Source organism: Leopardus geoffroyi, chromosome A2 (genome assembly GCF_018350155.1).
Source record: "Leopardus geoffroyi isolate Oge1 chromosome A2, O.geoffroyi_Oge1_pat1.0, whole genome shotgun sequence".
In the NCBI taxonomy this organism is placed as follows: Eukaryota; Metazoa; Chordata; class Mammalia; order Carnivora; family Felidae; genus Leopardus; species Leopardus geoffroyi.
The window spans coordinates 154,709,866-154,726,885 of record NC_059331.1 but is presented as its reverse complement, the minus strand read 5'-3'; the positions used below and the strand labels follow the sequence as shown (position 1 = coordinate 154,726,885).

The 17,020-nt window shown below is 51.1% G+C and overlaps 1 protein-coding gene and 1 long non-coding RNA gene across 5 annotated transcripts in view; one reads left to right on the top strand and one right to left on the bottom strand.

Annotated features, from left to right (window-relative positions):
• HIPK2 (homeodomain interacting protein kinase 2) overlaps positions 1 to 16,573 on the top strand; it is a 192,337-nt gene extending 175,764 nt beyond the window's left edge. For 2 of the 4 annotated variants that reach the window (XM_045495853.1, XM_045495852.1), the window contains exons 14-15: positions 3,174 to 3,331; positions 4,696 to 16,573. In XM_045495853.1, coding sequence (XP_045351809.1) covers positions 3,174 to 3,331; positions 4,696 to 5,352 — 815 coding nt within the window. In that variant the 3' untranslated portion in view covers positions 5,353 to 16,573. The remainder of the gene's footprint in view (positions 1 to 3,173; positions 3,332 to 4,695) is intronic. The other 2 variants (XM_045495855.1, XM_045495854.1) reach the window with 1 other exon arrangement.
• Positions 630 to 2,629, bottom strand: LOC123606950. Its single transcript, XR_006716579.1, has 3 exons — positions 2,531 to 2,629; positions 1,413 to 1,509; positions 630 to 730 (listed from the first exon to the last, which is right to left on the bottom strand). It is a non-coding gene; the product is annotated as an uncharacterized LOC123606950 (long non-coding RNA).
• Positions 16,574 to 17,020: the final 447 nt, after the last annotated feature.

The following is a 17,020-nucleotide window of genomic DNA, read 5'->3' as shown; positions in this document are numbered from 1 at the left end:
TCATTTGTTTTTAAAGGTGGCTGGTGCTAAATGTGTCTTGGCCTTTTAAAACGAGATGAAGGATGCATGAGAGAGCGGCCAGATTTCCGCAGGTTGGAAATCTTCCAGCACGGGGGCACCTGGGTGGCTCAGTCAGTTAAGCGTCTAACTTCAGCTCAGGTCATGATCTCGCAGTTCATGAGTTCAAGCCCTGCATCAGGCCCTCTGCTGGCAGTGCTGAGCCTGTTTCAAATCCTCTGTGCCCCCTCTCTCTCTCTGCCCCTTCCCTACCCTCACGCGTGCACGCGCGTGTGCACACACATACACTCTCTCTCTCTCAAAAATAAACATAAGGAAAGAAAGAAAGATGTTTAAAAAAAAAAAAAAAAGAAAGAAATCTTCCAGCTTGGAGCTTTGTCAGGCTTTGATGCTGGTGCCATTCCATGGGAGGTGACAAAATTTTGAGGAGAGTTACTGAAACTTTAAGACCACCTGGTCCAACCCCTGGTGGAGACGAGTGAAGAGGCTGAGGGCCAGCTTTGCCAGTGTAACAGCAGTTGTGTGTCCTGAGAAGCCACGAAGGCAAGAGAAGACAGCTCTGTGGAGCCGCATTTCACGCCTTTCAGGTTATATTAACCGGTTCCATACTCGGCCCAGAGCGCTCTGTGCCTGCGGGCGGCGGGGCGGCTCAGAGGTCTTACCCCACTGTCTTTCCACAAGGACTGCGTGCTGTCTGAACGGCTGAGAGTCTCTGAGGGATATTTCCAACCAAAAAAAAAAAAAAAAAGATTGGAGCGGGGGAGGTCATTCCCCGCGGTAACACTACTGGTTCTAAAGCAACCAGTGCTGCTGTCTCCGGGGAACCCCATGGTCTAACTTTCCACTGTGAAGAGAGATTTATTTTCCCCTGTGGGGACATGCTGCAGAGTCTTTCTAGTGACAGGTAAGAGGCAGGAAGGAACTTCATTCCGGTGCCTGCTTGTCCCCAGCCTGTGGTGTTGAGAAACACCCAGGCTCAGAAAAATCCGAACGGCAGCCTTCTTCAGCTTCCTGGTGCCCAGGTGGCCCACAGAGGCCAAGGTGTGAACAGGCTGTAGCCAGCCAGGTGTTCCCTGGGCTCAAGTCACAACAAATGCTGTGCAGACCGCAGTCCGTTTTCTCACAGAACTTACCCCTCCTGTGGTTCTGAGCTCAGGAAGGAGCCCTGGGGATTTCTCACATAACCTTCCCAGGTCTCTTGGGTTAGTTAAGGCTCCTTTGGAAGGCAGCTGAGTGCACTCTACACTTATGCAGTCAGACCCATAATGTATTGGAAGGAATTAAGAGAGCTGAGGGAAAGTTCAACAACTACATCCCAGGCTGGGCAGGAGCCAGAACTCCTAAGACCTGGGCCGTTGGGGGCCCAACGCCTGCTTTCTGGAGCACTGCCTCACCCTGACCCGGTGACTCCCAGGCTTCCAGCTTCCCATTTCCAGGAGACAGGATTTGGTTGTCCCGGCTTGGAGGAGACACCTGTTCCTTGAGCGTCAGCTTTAGCCAGGAGACAAGGTTCAATAAGAAAGATATTAACAATAGCTAATGCATTTAAGAGCTTAACACATGACAGACACTAAGCGTTCTATGTACATTAACTCATATGAACCTCATGACCACCCTATAGAGTTACCATTATTCTCCCAGTTTTCCGGATGCGAAAATGGAAGCACCGAGAGATTAATTAAGTCGACCAAGGCCATGCGGCTGGACCTCGCAGGAGTCTGGCTCCCCATCTTAATGTCTTGGTCCCTCACAAGACCCCACCCCTTATCTGGAGGTCCCCTTCTCTGACCCAGCCCCCCGTTCCCTGTCCCCGCAGTGCTGGTAAGAGGTGCATGCTGGGCTCTGTCACACCATTTCATCTACAACTTCTGACCTCTTCACTGTAGACTCAAGCTCTGGATAACTCGAGCTCAGGGTTTTCCTTCAAATATAATCACCACGCAGTGCCCGGGAAGTTGGAAGTAGGGACAGAGAGACAGCCTCCACCGCTGGGGCCCACACAGCAAGCACAGTTGTGGCCTGCTACTGACCAGCAAGGACTCTGGCCCCACCACAGTAGCACTGTGGCTGAGCAAAGGGGAGAAACCAGGCCCTGCCAATGGCCGACATTTGCGGCTGTCCTTCTCTTACCCTGCAGTGGGTCCCCCAAACCCCTCAACCCCCCAGGTTTTGGAAGGCCTTTGAGAGTCTGAATGGGTTTGTCTTTAGCATAGCTCCGTACGCCAGGGCCTGGCTGCCTCCTCTCCTGGGGCGCTTATTACTAATACAGATTCCCAGGCACCTCCCCATGGGGTTCTGATTCAGTGGGTGGGAGGAGAAGACCCACAGGTGCCAATGCACAGATCTGGGGGTCCCTGGTAGGACCCACCACCTCCCTCCCCAGTGAGGCAGCCCTCGCTCTCCGGGGTGGGGGTGGGGGGAGGGCGTTCTGCTGCCTGTGGGGCAGGGAGGCTCCTCGTGGACTTCAGTGTGCACCCCCGTCTCCCATCCCCAAGTTGCCGGTGTCCCAAACCTTCACTCTTCATGTTTCTTTCCTTCAGCAGTTACTCAGTGTTCCCTCTTGCTGGCCCTAGCCATCTCCTCCTTGACTTTGGTTTCACCACCCTGAGATTTGTAATGGAATTGATCCAACCCAGTTACGGCAAGGGCCTGCCTGCTCCCTGGTGGATGCTTCATTCATACTTAGCATCTTCATTCATACCCGCCTAGTTCACACTAGCAACCATGAGTTGTTTTTCCCTCAGGACGTGTGTGGTCCTCTTTCTGAGGCTTGTTTGTCTGTGCCCTGCTTATCTGTCACTGTGTCTCTGGATCTCAGCAGACAAGCCCCATGGGGCACGAAGAGCTACAGAGACCTCTCCTCCTTTCCTGCGTTACACTCTCCTTGTGCTTTTCCATGTCACCAGATGAGAATCCTAAAGTCCAGCAAGCTGGGATGGGCTCCTAACCCCTGGGGCGAGCCAAAGCCCAGCGGCCCGTCCAGACTCTGGGCAGACTCTTAACTGGGTCCAGGGGAGACGAGGCTGACTTTGATGGGCCAGTCTTGGGAACCCATTCCTTCCCGGAAGACCACCGTTGTTTCCTGGAGGGGCAGGGTCTTCTGGGCAGCGGAGGATGTGTGATCCCTCTGTGACCTGTCGCTCCTCCTCACACAGTCAACACTGGCCAGCACTCGTCCTACAAGTCCAAGTCCTCCAGCAACGTGACCTCCACCAGCGGTCACTCTTCAGGGAGCTCGTCCGGAGCCATCGCCTACCGGCAACAGCGGCCGGGACCGCATTTCCAGCAGCAGCAGCCTCTCAATCTCAGCCAGGTGAGTGCCTCCTGATCCTGTCCCAGCAGCCAGCACGTCAGTGCCATCCCCTCCGTTCCCCAGCCCAGTATCAGGTCACCGCTGGGGCCCCTCACCCCGCCCGCAGAGCCTCAGCCCCCTCGCGGCAGGACGCATCCTGAGCGACCTCTGACTTCTTTCCGCCATGGGTTACCATTGGGGGAGCTGGTATGACTGGGTCACACAGAGCCAGCCCAAAGTAAAATGAGTTGTCCGATGTCACAAAGCACTTAGTGACGTGTTGCCAAAGCTTAACAACAGGATGGCCCACGTCTTGCCAGTTCAGCCTAGCGAAGGGTAAGCCACGGTGTCCTGGCCCAGTCAGACCAGGATTCCAGGGAGATAGTCTGACGGAGTTGGGCTTGCTGTTCATTGCAGTGAGGGAGGCCAGACCACACCCAGAAAACCCCAAACCGAGGGCAAGAGACGATTTGGAGAGGGTGGGTGGCGTTTAGGTGGAATTATAAATGAAGCAGGGTCTCCATGGACGGAGCCAGCCTGAGTGCAGAGGGTCTAGGTCAGGTCTGAATTGCAAAGCGGACCCAGGGGCCTGTTTCCTCAGACACCATGGAGGTGCAGTGAAGGGGGAGTTTGTGTTCAGAAACCCCTCATCCGAGGCGGTGCACTTGATAACCTGAGGCCGCGTCCCTGTGTCATCATGACTCAGGCTCTCTGGAAGAGATTTATACCAACATAACTTCAAACGACAGAGTTTCCAAGAGCCTAGGATTTTAGAGAAGAGGGTTTCACAGTGAGGGAGGAAGCACTTGTCACTCAAAGAGGGGCTCCTTTGACACTTCCTGGACCCATGTGCTCTGAGGAGACACAGTCTCCTGTTACCTTTTCAGCTGGCTTGATCTTACGGCCATTCTGGCCCCTTCTCAGTCCAGGCTAACGTGGCAAGGGGGACACCTGCTGTCACTCCAATGGCTCTGGCCTCCTCCCCTCTCCCTCCTCCCTCCTCCTCCTCCTCCGCCCTCCCCTCCTCCCTACTCCCACCTCTCTTTCCTCCCCTTCCTCTCTTACCCCTTCTCACTTCTGTCTCTTTCCCTCCCCCTCCCTCCCTACTCCCCCCCCCTTCTCCCCCTCCTCCCTTCCTCCCCCTTCTCCCTCCCACTTCTCCCTCTTCCTCCCCCCCCCTCCGGCCCACCTCCCCCTCCTTCTCCCGCTCCCTCCTCCCCTCCCCCCTCCTCCCCCTCCCCTGCTCACCAACCTCCCCCTCCTCCCCCTCCCTCCTGAACCGTCCTCCCCCTCCTCACTTTACTCTCTTCCCCTCCTCTTCATCCTCCCCCTCCCCTCCTCTTCCTCCCCTTCCTCTCCTCCCACGTGTCTGGCCCCCAATGCAGCCCTCTCCTGGTGCTTCTCCTCCTCCAGGCTCAGCAGCACATCACCGCAGAGCGCGCCGGGAGCCACCGCCGGCAGCAGGCCTACATCACTCCCACGATGGCTCAGGCCCCGTACTCCTTCCCGCACAACAGCCCCAGCCACGGCACTGTGCACCCCCACCTGGCCGCAGCTGCCGCCGCAGCCCACCTCCCCACCCAGCCCCACCTCTACACCTACACGGCGCCCGCGGCCTTGGGCTCCACCGGCACCGTGGCCCATCTGGTGGCCTCCCAAGGCTCAGCACGGCACACCGTGCAGCACACTGCCTACCCGGCCAGCATCGTCCATCAGGTCCCCGTGAGCATGGGCCCCCGGGTCCTGCCCTCGCCCACCATCCACCCGAGTCAGTATCCAGCCCAGTTTGCCCACCAGACCTACATCAGCGCCTCTCCAGCCTCCACCGTCTACACTGGATACCCACTGAGCCCCGCCAAGGTCAACCAGTACCCTTACATATAAACACTGGAAGGGGAGGGGAGGGGAGGGAGGATGGCCAGAGGGGAGGAGGGAGGAGGGGTGAGGTGGGAGCTGGGCTTTTTATACTGAAGATGCGGCACACAAACAATGCAACGGGGCAGGGGGGGCAGGGGGCAGGGACAGACACAGATGAAACTTGAACTAGGAGGTGGGGGGACTTAGAGCAGAGAAGAGAACGTTTTTAAAAAGAAGGGATTGAGGAGGGGGAAATCTATGCTTTTTATTTTAAAAAAGAAAAAGAAAAAAAAGAAAACGTCAGTAACAAAAAACACAGCTCACGAACCCATTCTGCACCAAACTGGAAAGGAGAAGAAGAGAGCGACGGAAAATTCTGGAAGTGGGGGGCCCCAGTTTTTGAAGAACTTTATCTATGAACTTCTCAAAGATTATTTTCATATGGCGGCAAGTGACATTTAAGAATTTGCTGTCAGGGACACCTGATGTGGAAATCCAATAGATTTTTAATTATGGAACATAAGAATTAGGGATTTTTCCAGAACTCTAAAGGGTCAGCAGCCCTCTAGAAGGTCAGGCCATGGCCTGAGGAGGCTGATATCTGGGGGTTGGTGTGGGGTTGGCAAAAGCCCAGTTCTGGCTCGTTTGTCAGGACTGGAGCGGGGGGTGGCCAGGGCTGACGGAAGACCCCTTAGCAGAGGGCGCATTTTCTCTTCCTGAGCACTCTGGATAAATCCCTAAGCAATGTTACTCCTCCGGTGTCATTAATAATGTGTGTTGCAAACTTTAGGGTTTTTTTTTCTTTCCTGAAGATTTATTTTCTCTTTGAATCAATCCCTAGTCACGTAGCATAGGGCTAGTGGTCGTCGCCGACACCCTAGTAGAATGTAGCAGTCTACACCCGTTTTCTATTTTGTGTTCAACTCCAATGATACCAATAGACTATTACTCAATGTAATTGCACAAAAAAAAAAAAAAAAAAAAAAAAAAAAAAGTGGTATAACATAGGCATGTAACCAGTGTGGTGGTCCAGGTGTGTGAGCACGAACGAGTGTGTGTGGGTGTGAGCGTGGATGCCACCCTCCCTGTGTGTCCCTCGGCGCCGCCATCACGGTTCTCGCATCCTTGATTTTACACCGTTCCCTCCTAGTGCCTTACCGACCGACAGACGCGGTGTGAGGGTTGATTTCCATGGTACTCCAAGAAGCTGACTGAGGCGAGTCACATCACCTCAGCTCTTCTCTTGTGCTGTTGTAGATCTTACTCTGGTCTTTCCTTGTTTTGTTTTGAGTTTTAACTTTATTTTAATACCTGTTGTCTTTTTTGAGCTGTTTGCTAACAGAGGGGCATCAGGGAGCTGGCAGGAGCGGGGGGGCACCCGTGGATCTTGAGAGAGACGTGGGAGATGGATGGCGGGTGGACAAATTTGACTTTTATCTTGGAGACAAAGAACAGGAGAGACTCCCCACCCTGCACCTTCTCCCCACTCTGCCTTCAGTCCACCAGTGGGGCTGGCTCTAGTGCTGTGGGAGCAGAGGTCCCAGCTGTGTTTGTGGAAATGTTGGCCTTGCCTGGCGGCTACCTCCTTCCTAATATGAAAGGGACAGAGGAGAGGAGGCCTGGTACCCAGCACCAGGCTCTCAGACCCACCCCACGTTCACGCACGGCCCTGCCCCTCTCTCTGGTTCCACCAGCTGTGTTTTGCTCTCACGATTCTGCCAGATCCCTCCCTCTGTAGACAACCATCAACCTTGGTTTGCTGCTGAATCTTTCCTCACATTACCAGGCCTACCCAAGACTCGACTTTGGCTTTGGTTTTTAGAGGGGTCTGGTGGGCAGAAGGTCGGAGGGACATTTAGGAGGGTCACGAGGGGGTCTTACACTGCACTTTGGAACACTCCCACGGGCACTTAAGTTTCCAAAGAAATTTGCCCTTTGCCCTCTTTGCACCTTTGATACATTCTGGAAGTTTTCTCAGGCTTTGAACACTGCAGGGGTGGGGGGGTGGGGGGGAGTAGGGAGAGCTCCATTCATAGCAAATTATTCTTGAATACGTGAATGTTGGGAGACTCTGTCTGGTCACAGATGGGGCTCGGAAGGGTGGTCCTAATTGTCTGATTCTCGATGCTGAATCCTAACCGATCCCAAAGCCAAGTTTCCAAGGTGCAAAGAGATGGCTCCTGGTTTTGTCAGTTCATCCTCATGCTCCCCGCCCCCCTCCACAGTCTCCCTTAACCATCTACTGTGAACAGTGGTTTTATAGTGCTATCCAGCCTGATTCAGTCATGAAATCAAGCCACTACCTTAGCTGTTAGCTGTGAAATGTAAAATAACTCTGGAAACTCCCCCTCCCCCACCATAAATTCTGCTCATCTAACAAAGAAATAGGTCCCCGAACTGGAACCCACTTAGTCCAGGCCTTAGGCTGGAAGGAAGGACCCCACGGCCCACTAGAGGCACGCAGGCAGCTCCCATGTCCCCAGCAGGCAAGCCCAGGACAAGACCCTCTCCTTGTGGAACCGCCAACCGATCGGCCGATCGATACTCTTTACCCAGAAGTGAGGAAGTGCTCTCTGTCAGAGACCACAGGGAAAATGGCCAGTCCGGAGAGAGTGGGGGAAATGGGAGCCAGGGCCACGCCGGCCTGGAAAGTCCGCCTGCTCCTGACGTGCAGCAGAGCCCCAGAACATTTCCTCATGACCAGGGACAGAAGTCTTGGCTGCAGATGAGACTCTCTTTGCCTTGCTGGGTCACATCCTGATCCCCTTGCACAGTCGACTTCCAGCCCTTCCTAGATCTGATCTCTTAGGGGCAAAGACAACATAGCCTTCCATTTTAAAGAAGCTCGTTTCGTCTACTTACGTTGGAAGTCTCTTACTCTTTCCCCTGATATTTTCTTTCTTTTCTTCCAGATCAGGAATGAAAGTTCCATGCTGCTCATAAAGATAATATTATTGTACTAATTATTTTGGTTTTTACCATTGTAATTATTATCGTTTTCATCATGTTGATATTTTAGCTGGGGTTTTAAATGCACATTTATTCCCAGTATCTTTGTGTTTTCTCTTTAATATTTAAACTTATTTTATTATATCTGTGAGTCTCTGAGTAGGCAGGAAGGACATATGGATGTCCAGTTTTGTTAGACAAAAAAAAAAAACAAAAAAAAAAAAACAAAAATAAAAAGGAAAGACGCAGGAATTAGGAAAACTGTTTTTGTCATCTCTAGTTCACAAAGAGCCGTCAAGAAAGATCGACCATAGAACAAAAGTTTGAAGAAGAATCAAGGCCTTGTCTCTGTGCAGGCCAGATGGGACTCTTGACAACATGGTCACCATCTAGATTCTCACTGGCCTGGGAAGAGTTCTGAGGTGACATCTCCTGGGCCGGACTCTTAGCTGTGGTTTTTCCCCACGTCCTCTGTGCTCTCCTGTGCTTCTGGAATCTGCTGACTACATTCTTGGCCTGCCTCGCATCTGATGCTTACCTGTCACGCAAAAGAAAGCCCCTCTGCCTAGAGCTGACCAGATGTCCTTCCCTTTCCCCTCAGCGCACCAGGAGTGTGGCCTGTCTCCTTCAGTGCAGAGACGGTTGTCCCCTCCCAGAAGCCACTGAGTGGAATGAGCTGACATAAGGGTGCTAGGCAGGTGGCACCTTCCCCTGGGAAGTTTCGGCCTCACTTCCCTGCCTTCCCGCTCACTCACCACACTGCCCACTTCTCCCGTCTCCCCCCCCCCCCCTCCCCCAAGTACCTCTTCTCAGCACGCAATTCTAGGGACAGAACTAGGAGCCAAAAAAAAGGTCGAGGGATGGTCAGAGGCCAGAGGAGCGCTGGCGACGGCAAGCAGCCCCTCAACATTGTGGGCGCAGCCCCACCTGAAAGCATTGGCCAGCGGAGGGGCACAGTGGGGCCTCACGGCCACCTCCTCAGTGCGCTCTGCCCTGTGCGTGATGGGCTTTCTTTGATCGGCTTGAGGTGCCCACAGACTGCCCACCAAACCCAGAAACTATAGACTTGGGGTTGAAATGCCGGTTTTGCGGAAGATTATGACGAAGGGCGCTGCCGGGCGGTACCCAGCCCTGCAGGCGCTCGGCAAACACGAGCGCGTACTCCCCTCGTTCCCCCCCCCCCCTCCTCCTCTAGTCCCAAGCACAGAGCTGTGGGACCAGAAGACCTCAGTGGGAGAGGCCCCACTCCTTGTGCGCTCCTTAGCACTTGCCCGGACCTCCTGGCCCGTCCTTGGGCTCTGAGTCACCCTGGCCAGTCGGGTGACTGAAAGCCTGCCCGTCCCTAGGACCAAGCTCCCAAGTAAAGGGATGCCAACCTCAGCCTTGTTTCGACCACAAATAACCTAGAGCATCATCTTTTCTTCACTGGCTCAAAATAAGGAAGCATAGCAAAGACGAAGGGGGAAAAATGCAAAAGGACAGGTCAAGGAGAACCATCTAGTTGCAGCCTCGGGAAGGACAGGTGGATGATGCTTCTTGTGCTTAGTGCCTCTTTGATGACGTTTTGGCTGTTTCCAAGGGAAGGGGTGAGCAGGCCGACGGGTGGGAGAGTCTGAGGCTCGATGCCAATTAATACTGTGAAGCGGTACATGGCGGTTGATGGAATTCAGAGGGAAAGGAAGGGTCGAGGCGAACCCGACGGTTGTCTCCTGGACTGTATCTGCAGTCTGGCCTTACTGGCGGTGAGTGGCTTGCAGGCTGGGGGAGCCAGCTGGCCTTGCCTTCTTCACCCTGGAAGACTCAACCCGCCCAGACACCAGATTGTTGGACGTCAGGAAGGGAAGGTGAGATTAGCACAGCTGCTAACGGGCTGATTTCCCTTGACCGGATCTTTGGAAGGGCAGACACTCATTTGTGAACAAGCGTGTGGTGGAGGATTTCGGTTGTGTGAGTGCGTGTGAGTGAGTGGAGCAGACTTTCTTGGAAACTGGAGGAAGGAGATGAGGAGGCTTAAGGAGCTACTGCTGATGGGCTGTGGTTGGTGAAACGAGGTGTCCGTGAGCCAGCCCCAGCTTTCACCCCAGGCCCTCTGGTGCTGGGGCCCGGGTGGGGCGTGGGGCCCCTGCTGGCCTGCCCCGCAGCTGCTGGGACAGGGAACAGAAACCAGAAGATCACTAGGCGCCCGCACGTAGCAGAGGGAATTCAACAGGGAGGCGAGGACTCTTTTCCGCAGGCCTGGCCTGCGATTGCACGACCCCCGGCGTGAGCCATTTTGCCAGGAAACATTCCAGCCCCGGAAGCGCTTTCCATGCCGTTCTTTCCGACGCGTCTGGCAGGTTTCAGATGGGGAAGCCTCAAAAATTCAGCAGGCCAGAGATGTCCTTACCAAACTGGAAAGGAAGGTGAAATGTTCCCTTTTTTAGCCAAAGAACCCTTCTCAAAGACACCTCCAGACAGGGACAAAATGGCATCCCTCTCTTTCCTTTCCGGGCAATAACGACATCATTAGTGATGCAATTCCATTTGTCTTTCTCTTTCCCGTCTCCTGACTTGTATTCTTTTTTTATTGCATCCATTTCAAACTGTATTCATCTTTGAAGGGGAGTGGAGATTAGTAACCCTAAATGCTGCTGCTATTGGCAACCTGGAGGCACCTCACAAATACGTGGGCTTAACTGATGTCATGTCACCACGGGTACAGACCGGAGCGGACCCTCCACGGGGAAGCTGAGCTGCATCGGGGGTGGGGGGGGGGGGGGGGGGGGGGGGGTCCCGCGCACGCTGGAGCTGCTCTTGGGGTGTCAGTACTTTTCCACTTGGATGCCTTAGGACTCTCACTTCTACTCTGCACAGACTAGACTCAGTCGAATCTCAGTTGGGCTACTAGAGAGCTGAAGATGGCGGAAAGACATTTAAACGCAATAGAAACTTCTGAAGGCTTCTGGCACCGATGCTCGCTAGAGTGGCCCAAGCTAGTGGAAGGCCCTCACATCTTTCTCGCGGCTCCCAGAAGTTCCCGAGGGCCAGCTCCCGGCCAGTCGCTCCTTTCAGACTCAGTGAGCAGTGCCGAGAAGTGACCCTCCTGCAGAGGGCGCTTCCTCAGAGATCCTCCTACATTCCCCCGGCTCGACTCCCCGCAAGTCGTTGAGGGCCCCTAATCTAGACCGCAGCGATAGAACATTCTGTTGACTCCCTCCCGTTTGTTAAAACTCGCAGTGTCCCTCAAGGAAGCAACAGCCAGCATTTGCTGAATGCTTTCAGTCCTCCAGGCCCCACGCCAAGCCCTGTACCCGCTCACCTCTTGGAACCCTCGCCGCCGCCCCACTCACAGAGGAGGAAGCCGACGCTCTGAGAAAGTGACACGTGTCAAAAAAAAAAGGAAATAGAATGGTGGTCCAAAATCTCCACGTTTCTAGTGAAATTTTTGTTATTCGGGACTTCACTGAGCTACCGTTTCGTTTCGCTTTTTTTTAATTAACAGCAATGAGTGGCTTCGTGTTTTCTGAGGAACCATTTGACGGCACTTCTGTTCGCTGTGTGCCAAACACTGTGCTAAAACTTGCTCACCGGTCATCTCGAGTCATTTAGTCTTACCACAGTGCTCTGAAAGGGGCACCATTAGCCCCTTTACAGATGAGGCACCCGGCTTGGAGAGCTGGCAGCGTGCCCAGGGCTACACGGCTAGTGAGGGAGCCAGGCCTGGCCCCCGGGGACGGCCCAGGTCCAAAACCGGGCCCGCGGCCGCCAGCCCCCGCCACCTCCGGTGTGTGTGCGCGCAGAGAAGACCTTGAAGGAGCGTCACCCCGCGCCATCCCCAGCAGAAGTTCTGCATGAAGAGGGAGCCGTGACCTGGATGCAAGCAGAAGGGGCAGAGTGCGTTTGACTTTTAGAGAAAGTCTTAGGGGAGTTTCTTTGGATTCATAGTAGAAGTCATTTTAGATTCCTTTCCAGCGTACCAACTAGCTTTAGTAGTGCTGCTACAACAAACTCTTACGAGTGAAGAAAAAAGTGTTCTTTTCTTCTTTTAAAAAAAAATAATAATTTTTTCTTGCTTATAGTTAATTCTAGAAAGGCAATACTAAAGGTATATATTTTTTTTAAAATGCTATTTTTTACTGCACTGATAAATATCATGACAATTCTGGTCTCTATAAATCGATCCACTTGTCAGCTCTGGGTAGAACCAGATGCAGGATTCACACCAAATGTGTAAATACCGTGTGTGGGTCTGGTGTCCAGGAACTTTTTTTCTTTGTGTAAACAAAAAGAAAAGGGGGGGGGGGGAGGAGAAAAACAAGATGACTCTTGGAAAGAGGAACCAAATAAGGGTTTCTTTTGAGATAGCTTTCTCACAGAAGTAGAAGGAACAGTTGTGTAAACAGAAAAATCAACCAACTTTTAGGATCCAAGGAAGCAGAGTCTCTTGCCGCAGTATGAGATTCACAGTAACACTGAAGCATTTTTAATTTGGTTGAAAGGTGACGAGAATTTAGAAATGCTTTAGGACGAGATTTTTAATTTTTTAGGAACCTGTTATCCTTTGTTATGAAACATCTCCTCAGTTGTTTGGGGTGGGTTTTTGTTTCTTTTTTATTTAAAACAAAAAACAAAAAACTTCTTTATTGACTGGCTCCAGGCTTGTTTGCCTCAATTCTTAGGTAGTTTACACAAGTTCTAGAACCTTCTAGAACTTTAACTCCATTGGAAGCAAACCCAACTAATCAGCATTTAAGATCCTGGTTGGTTTCAGTAGGTATTCTGGAATTCTGACAGAACACCTAAAGATTTTTTTAAAGAAGGTTTTAGATGCATTACCTTACACAAACTGTGACCTAATGGCAATAATTACCTCAACTGTGGGCATTCATCCTGGTTTTAGCCTTTTTTGAAATCATGTAGCCAGCTTGATCTTGGGATTTCAAAGACTATGAACTCTGTGTGGGCTGCAGATAATGATTAATGCACACCCTGGTCATTGTTGCTTAAGTGAATTCTGAAAATAGCTGATCTTTACAACAAAAACTAAACCAAGGAAGAGACTATTCTCTGTGTGTTGTAATGAAATGTGATATTCAAATGCACATGTTGAGTATATATGTTTTTAGCTACTGTAAAATGCTGTTAGCCTTCTAAGATCTCGAGAGAGCCACACTTTAAATGCGTAGACTAAGTAATTGACTGTGGATACTTAATCATATTTCTGGCTACGTTTTATAGCTAAAGTGTTTTATAGTTTACATTTAAACTGGTACTTTTTAAAGAAAATTTCTGTTTATAACTGACATCTTCAAACCCCGGCGACTGCCCCTCCAAGGCAGGTGTTCTCTAACCGTACTCTTATGCAGCCCAACACACACATTTCCCTCCACGTTACTGGTCGTGAACGCGAGAGATTGTGAACGGGTTTCTGGACTGAGTGGGAAGGGGTGAGTCCGTAGCCTGGGCCAGATGTGAACACCTCATGCCATGCTGTATCAACACTTGTCTCTAAAGAGGCCTTCTCTCTGACACCGTGGAAGACGCAGACAGAACAGATACCTGGTTCACTGATTTTGTCTTGATTTAAATGTTTCATTTCTGTCAATCCACTGACGTCCAGTCACCAGGCAGTAGAAGACACTGGGCTTCGGGTGGCCCTGGAGGTACAGCTGCTATTTCTGGCCCCCGCCCCCCCCCCGGCAATACTTTGATCGGTATTTTGCAGCGGGGGAGTCATACACCCCTACGCCCATACTCAATGGCCGGGTTTTCCATATATCTGCTGTCATTCATTCCTTTTCTCCTTTAAAGCAAAATAAACACAAAAGGATGTGTTTACTTTTTACTCTGTCAAAGTTAGAGTTGAAGCCTAGGCCAGTGGGAGCGGGGGAGCTAGACTGCTTCCTAGAGATTGTGTAAGTTGCTGCTGAGCAGGGCAGGGGGCGGGCCGGGGGACCTAGGGGCAGCTGGGGGAGGGGAGTGGGGCAAAGAGCCCCTGGGAGTAGAGATCTTCCTTGGGACGCTTCAGAGAGTGGGCCCCACTGTCTTACAGGAACAGGCTAGAAAGTGCTGGTTCCCCTAAGAGTTTGGGTTTGTTTCTTGTTTCCTCGTACCACCACAACCGAAGCGCAGAGGACCCGCTGTGACAAAGGGCATTCCGTTAGCAGAGAAGACCTTGAAAAACACCCGGGACCAGGGAACCGTTGGTGTGTGTTTTCCCTGTGAACTCTGTGGACAGTATGTTCTCGTTACAAATGTTAGGGTAAAATTCTCTTTATCTCGCCCTTCCTACTTATCCTTCTGCTTTTCCTCTGTTTGGTTTCTGCCTTTGCTTTAACTAACCAAATTGACTTTGTGTCATTGTCTCTGGGGCTTAGCCATGTGTTTAAAAACTAGAAGCATCGAATTTAGCTTTAAAAAAGAAAAACAAGCGAATATGCTGTAATCTGAAAAAAAGAAAAAACTATTGCTCTCTCTAGTTTCCTTTCCACCGCTGTCCACACAAATCTCTCCTGGAACTGCCTCCTCACTTCTTGCGTGGGGTCGGTGTCTCCGTGGCCACCTCAGCCTCCACCCTGCTGCCACCACAGCCCCACACCCGGGCACCCCGGACCCCCAGGACGCTCTCAAGAGCCAGGGAGAAGCACGCCCTTGGCCTCGCGAGCGGTGGTCTTGCCTCCCTGTCAGATGTTCACCCGCTTGGTTGAAGGGGCAATGGATTGCTCATTATTATTAATATTATGATGATGATTTTAATAGTTTTCGGCTCAGGTTATAAGGAAGAACTTGGGAAGTGGAAAGTGACTTGACCATGCCCATCCTTCGTAGCTTTTCCGTGACTTCTGAATGGAACATGAAGCGTCCCCCACCCCCTTCGCCTCTCCTCACTTCCAAGCAGACACCCCCCCACCCCCACCCAGTGGGCGCCCCCTCCGTCTCGGGGTCTCTCGCCGCCCCGTCACCCTCCCTCTCACTTTTGTGTTACTGCTCGTTTAAAGCTGTCTTCCGTGGCTTTTCCAGGGCACAATCATTTCTGGCCCCCAAAGCATCTCCATCCTGTTTGTGTGCGTTTTTTAACCAAATGAAGTAGCCCAGGAAGTCCTACTTTGGGGCGGCAGGCTTTCTAGTTTAGTAGAATCACTGTATAGATATAGATGTTGATATATATGTTAGTGTATATATATATCAAACCAAATTTCTGATAGGAGAAGTATAGCTTTACCGATGAGGGGGAAAAGGAGCTGTCAGAAGTCAGGCAGCATCGGCAGCGTAGACGAGCCGGGGCCGGCCCCAGGTCGCACCTTCCCTGAGTGGGCCCGAGGCATGGCGCCGGGTGCCTGTCACCCGCCTCGCCGCAGCGGAGGCAGGCGGCCCTGAAGGGTGCTACTGCTCTCTCTGGGTCCCCAGCCTCCAGGGCATAGATGGATGAGTGAGGGGGTGGGGGGGCAGCAAATCAGAATGACTGGAATTTTCCATCCCATTTTGCTTTGACCGCACATATTGAGCTGCAGCCTCTGATACTATATCACGTTTCCGAAAGTGGGATCCATTAGGGTGGAAAGAGAACAGATCTGTAGACACGTTTACCTTCCAACTGCCCATGCATTCCGGACACTGGATAGAAAGACTCACTCCCCAGAATGAGAGCCGGGAAGAGGAGACCCGGTGATGATTGGTCACCAGTCCAAGGAACATGGCTCCCTCCCCAAGGTCACCTTGCCTCCACCTTCCTCCACCAGGTCATCTCAGCTCAATAGCCCTACGAAAGCCCCGGTCTGTTGTGTTCCTTCACTGTACGGTTTCTGTAATGAAAAGTGTTAATCCATGTTAATCTTTGTGAAAATTATTGCGTGCAACAGTATTTTCTCGTGTACCTCTTTTTCCTATGTGAATTGTCCCTCTTTTCTTTTTTTATTTATAAATGTCTACTTTTTTTAAAAAAAAAAACAAACAAACCAATGTGTTGTAGACCTATATGTAACCTATTCCTTAGTCTCATATTATAGGTATGTTATAAGAATGGATATTTTACTTGGCTTTAGAATGTTTTACAAGAAAAATAATTCTTAACTGATCAAGTCCTTGCTACTAAAAATGCTTGTGTTTTTCATCATGATGTCGTGTGCTTCTAAATTAATAATCATTTTCGTTGTAGAAAAATGGAGTGAATTTATATTAGTCTTGGAAACTAATAATAGCATTGTAAATTTATGAGATGATTTTAACAGAAAAAAATTATAGAAGAATATAGTTATTTTAATTGTAATATTACTAACTGTAGGGTGAGAAAGGGGGGTCCCGTTGTGGTGAACTATGTTATAGCTTGTTACTCAGTTTCTTTTTGATCATTTTTTCGGTCTCTGAGGTGAAACGAGTTATTAATTAAAATTTGTAAACTCACATATGCATATTGTATATGTGTAGAAATGTAATCACACTTTGTCTTGGAATTACATTAAACTGTTTGGAATCACTGTACACTTGGCCTGCCTTGCTTATTTATTCTAGAACTATAAGACTAAAGAGGTTACTGTCACAAGCAACATCTTTTGGAAGTTAATTTAGCCCTTCAGAAACTGCTTCATACCCCTGAACGCGTTCATAACCCACCACTGCACCTACGGTTTGCCAGGATGCCTGGGGATGGCTTTAGAGGGAGGGCCTTGAGTCCATTTCAACCTCATCTGTTGGGCAGTCATCACCACGAGCTATTTCTAGAACTTTCATCAAGCCAAACAGAAGCTCTGTACCTATTAAACAGTAAAACCCCACTCCCCCTGCCCTTAGCCCTTGGCACCTACCCTTCTGTTTTCTGTCTCCGGGTCCCTGGTGCAAGTGGAATCATACAGTATTTGCCCTTTATCTATTTGCCCTGGCCTATTTCACTTAACCGTGTTTTCAAGGCACATATCAGAATTTCCTTCC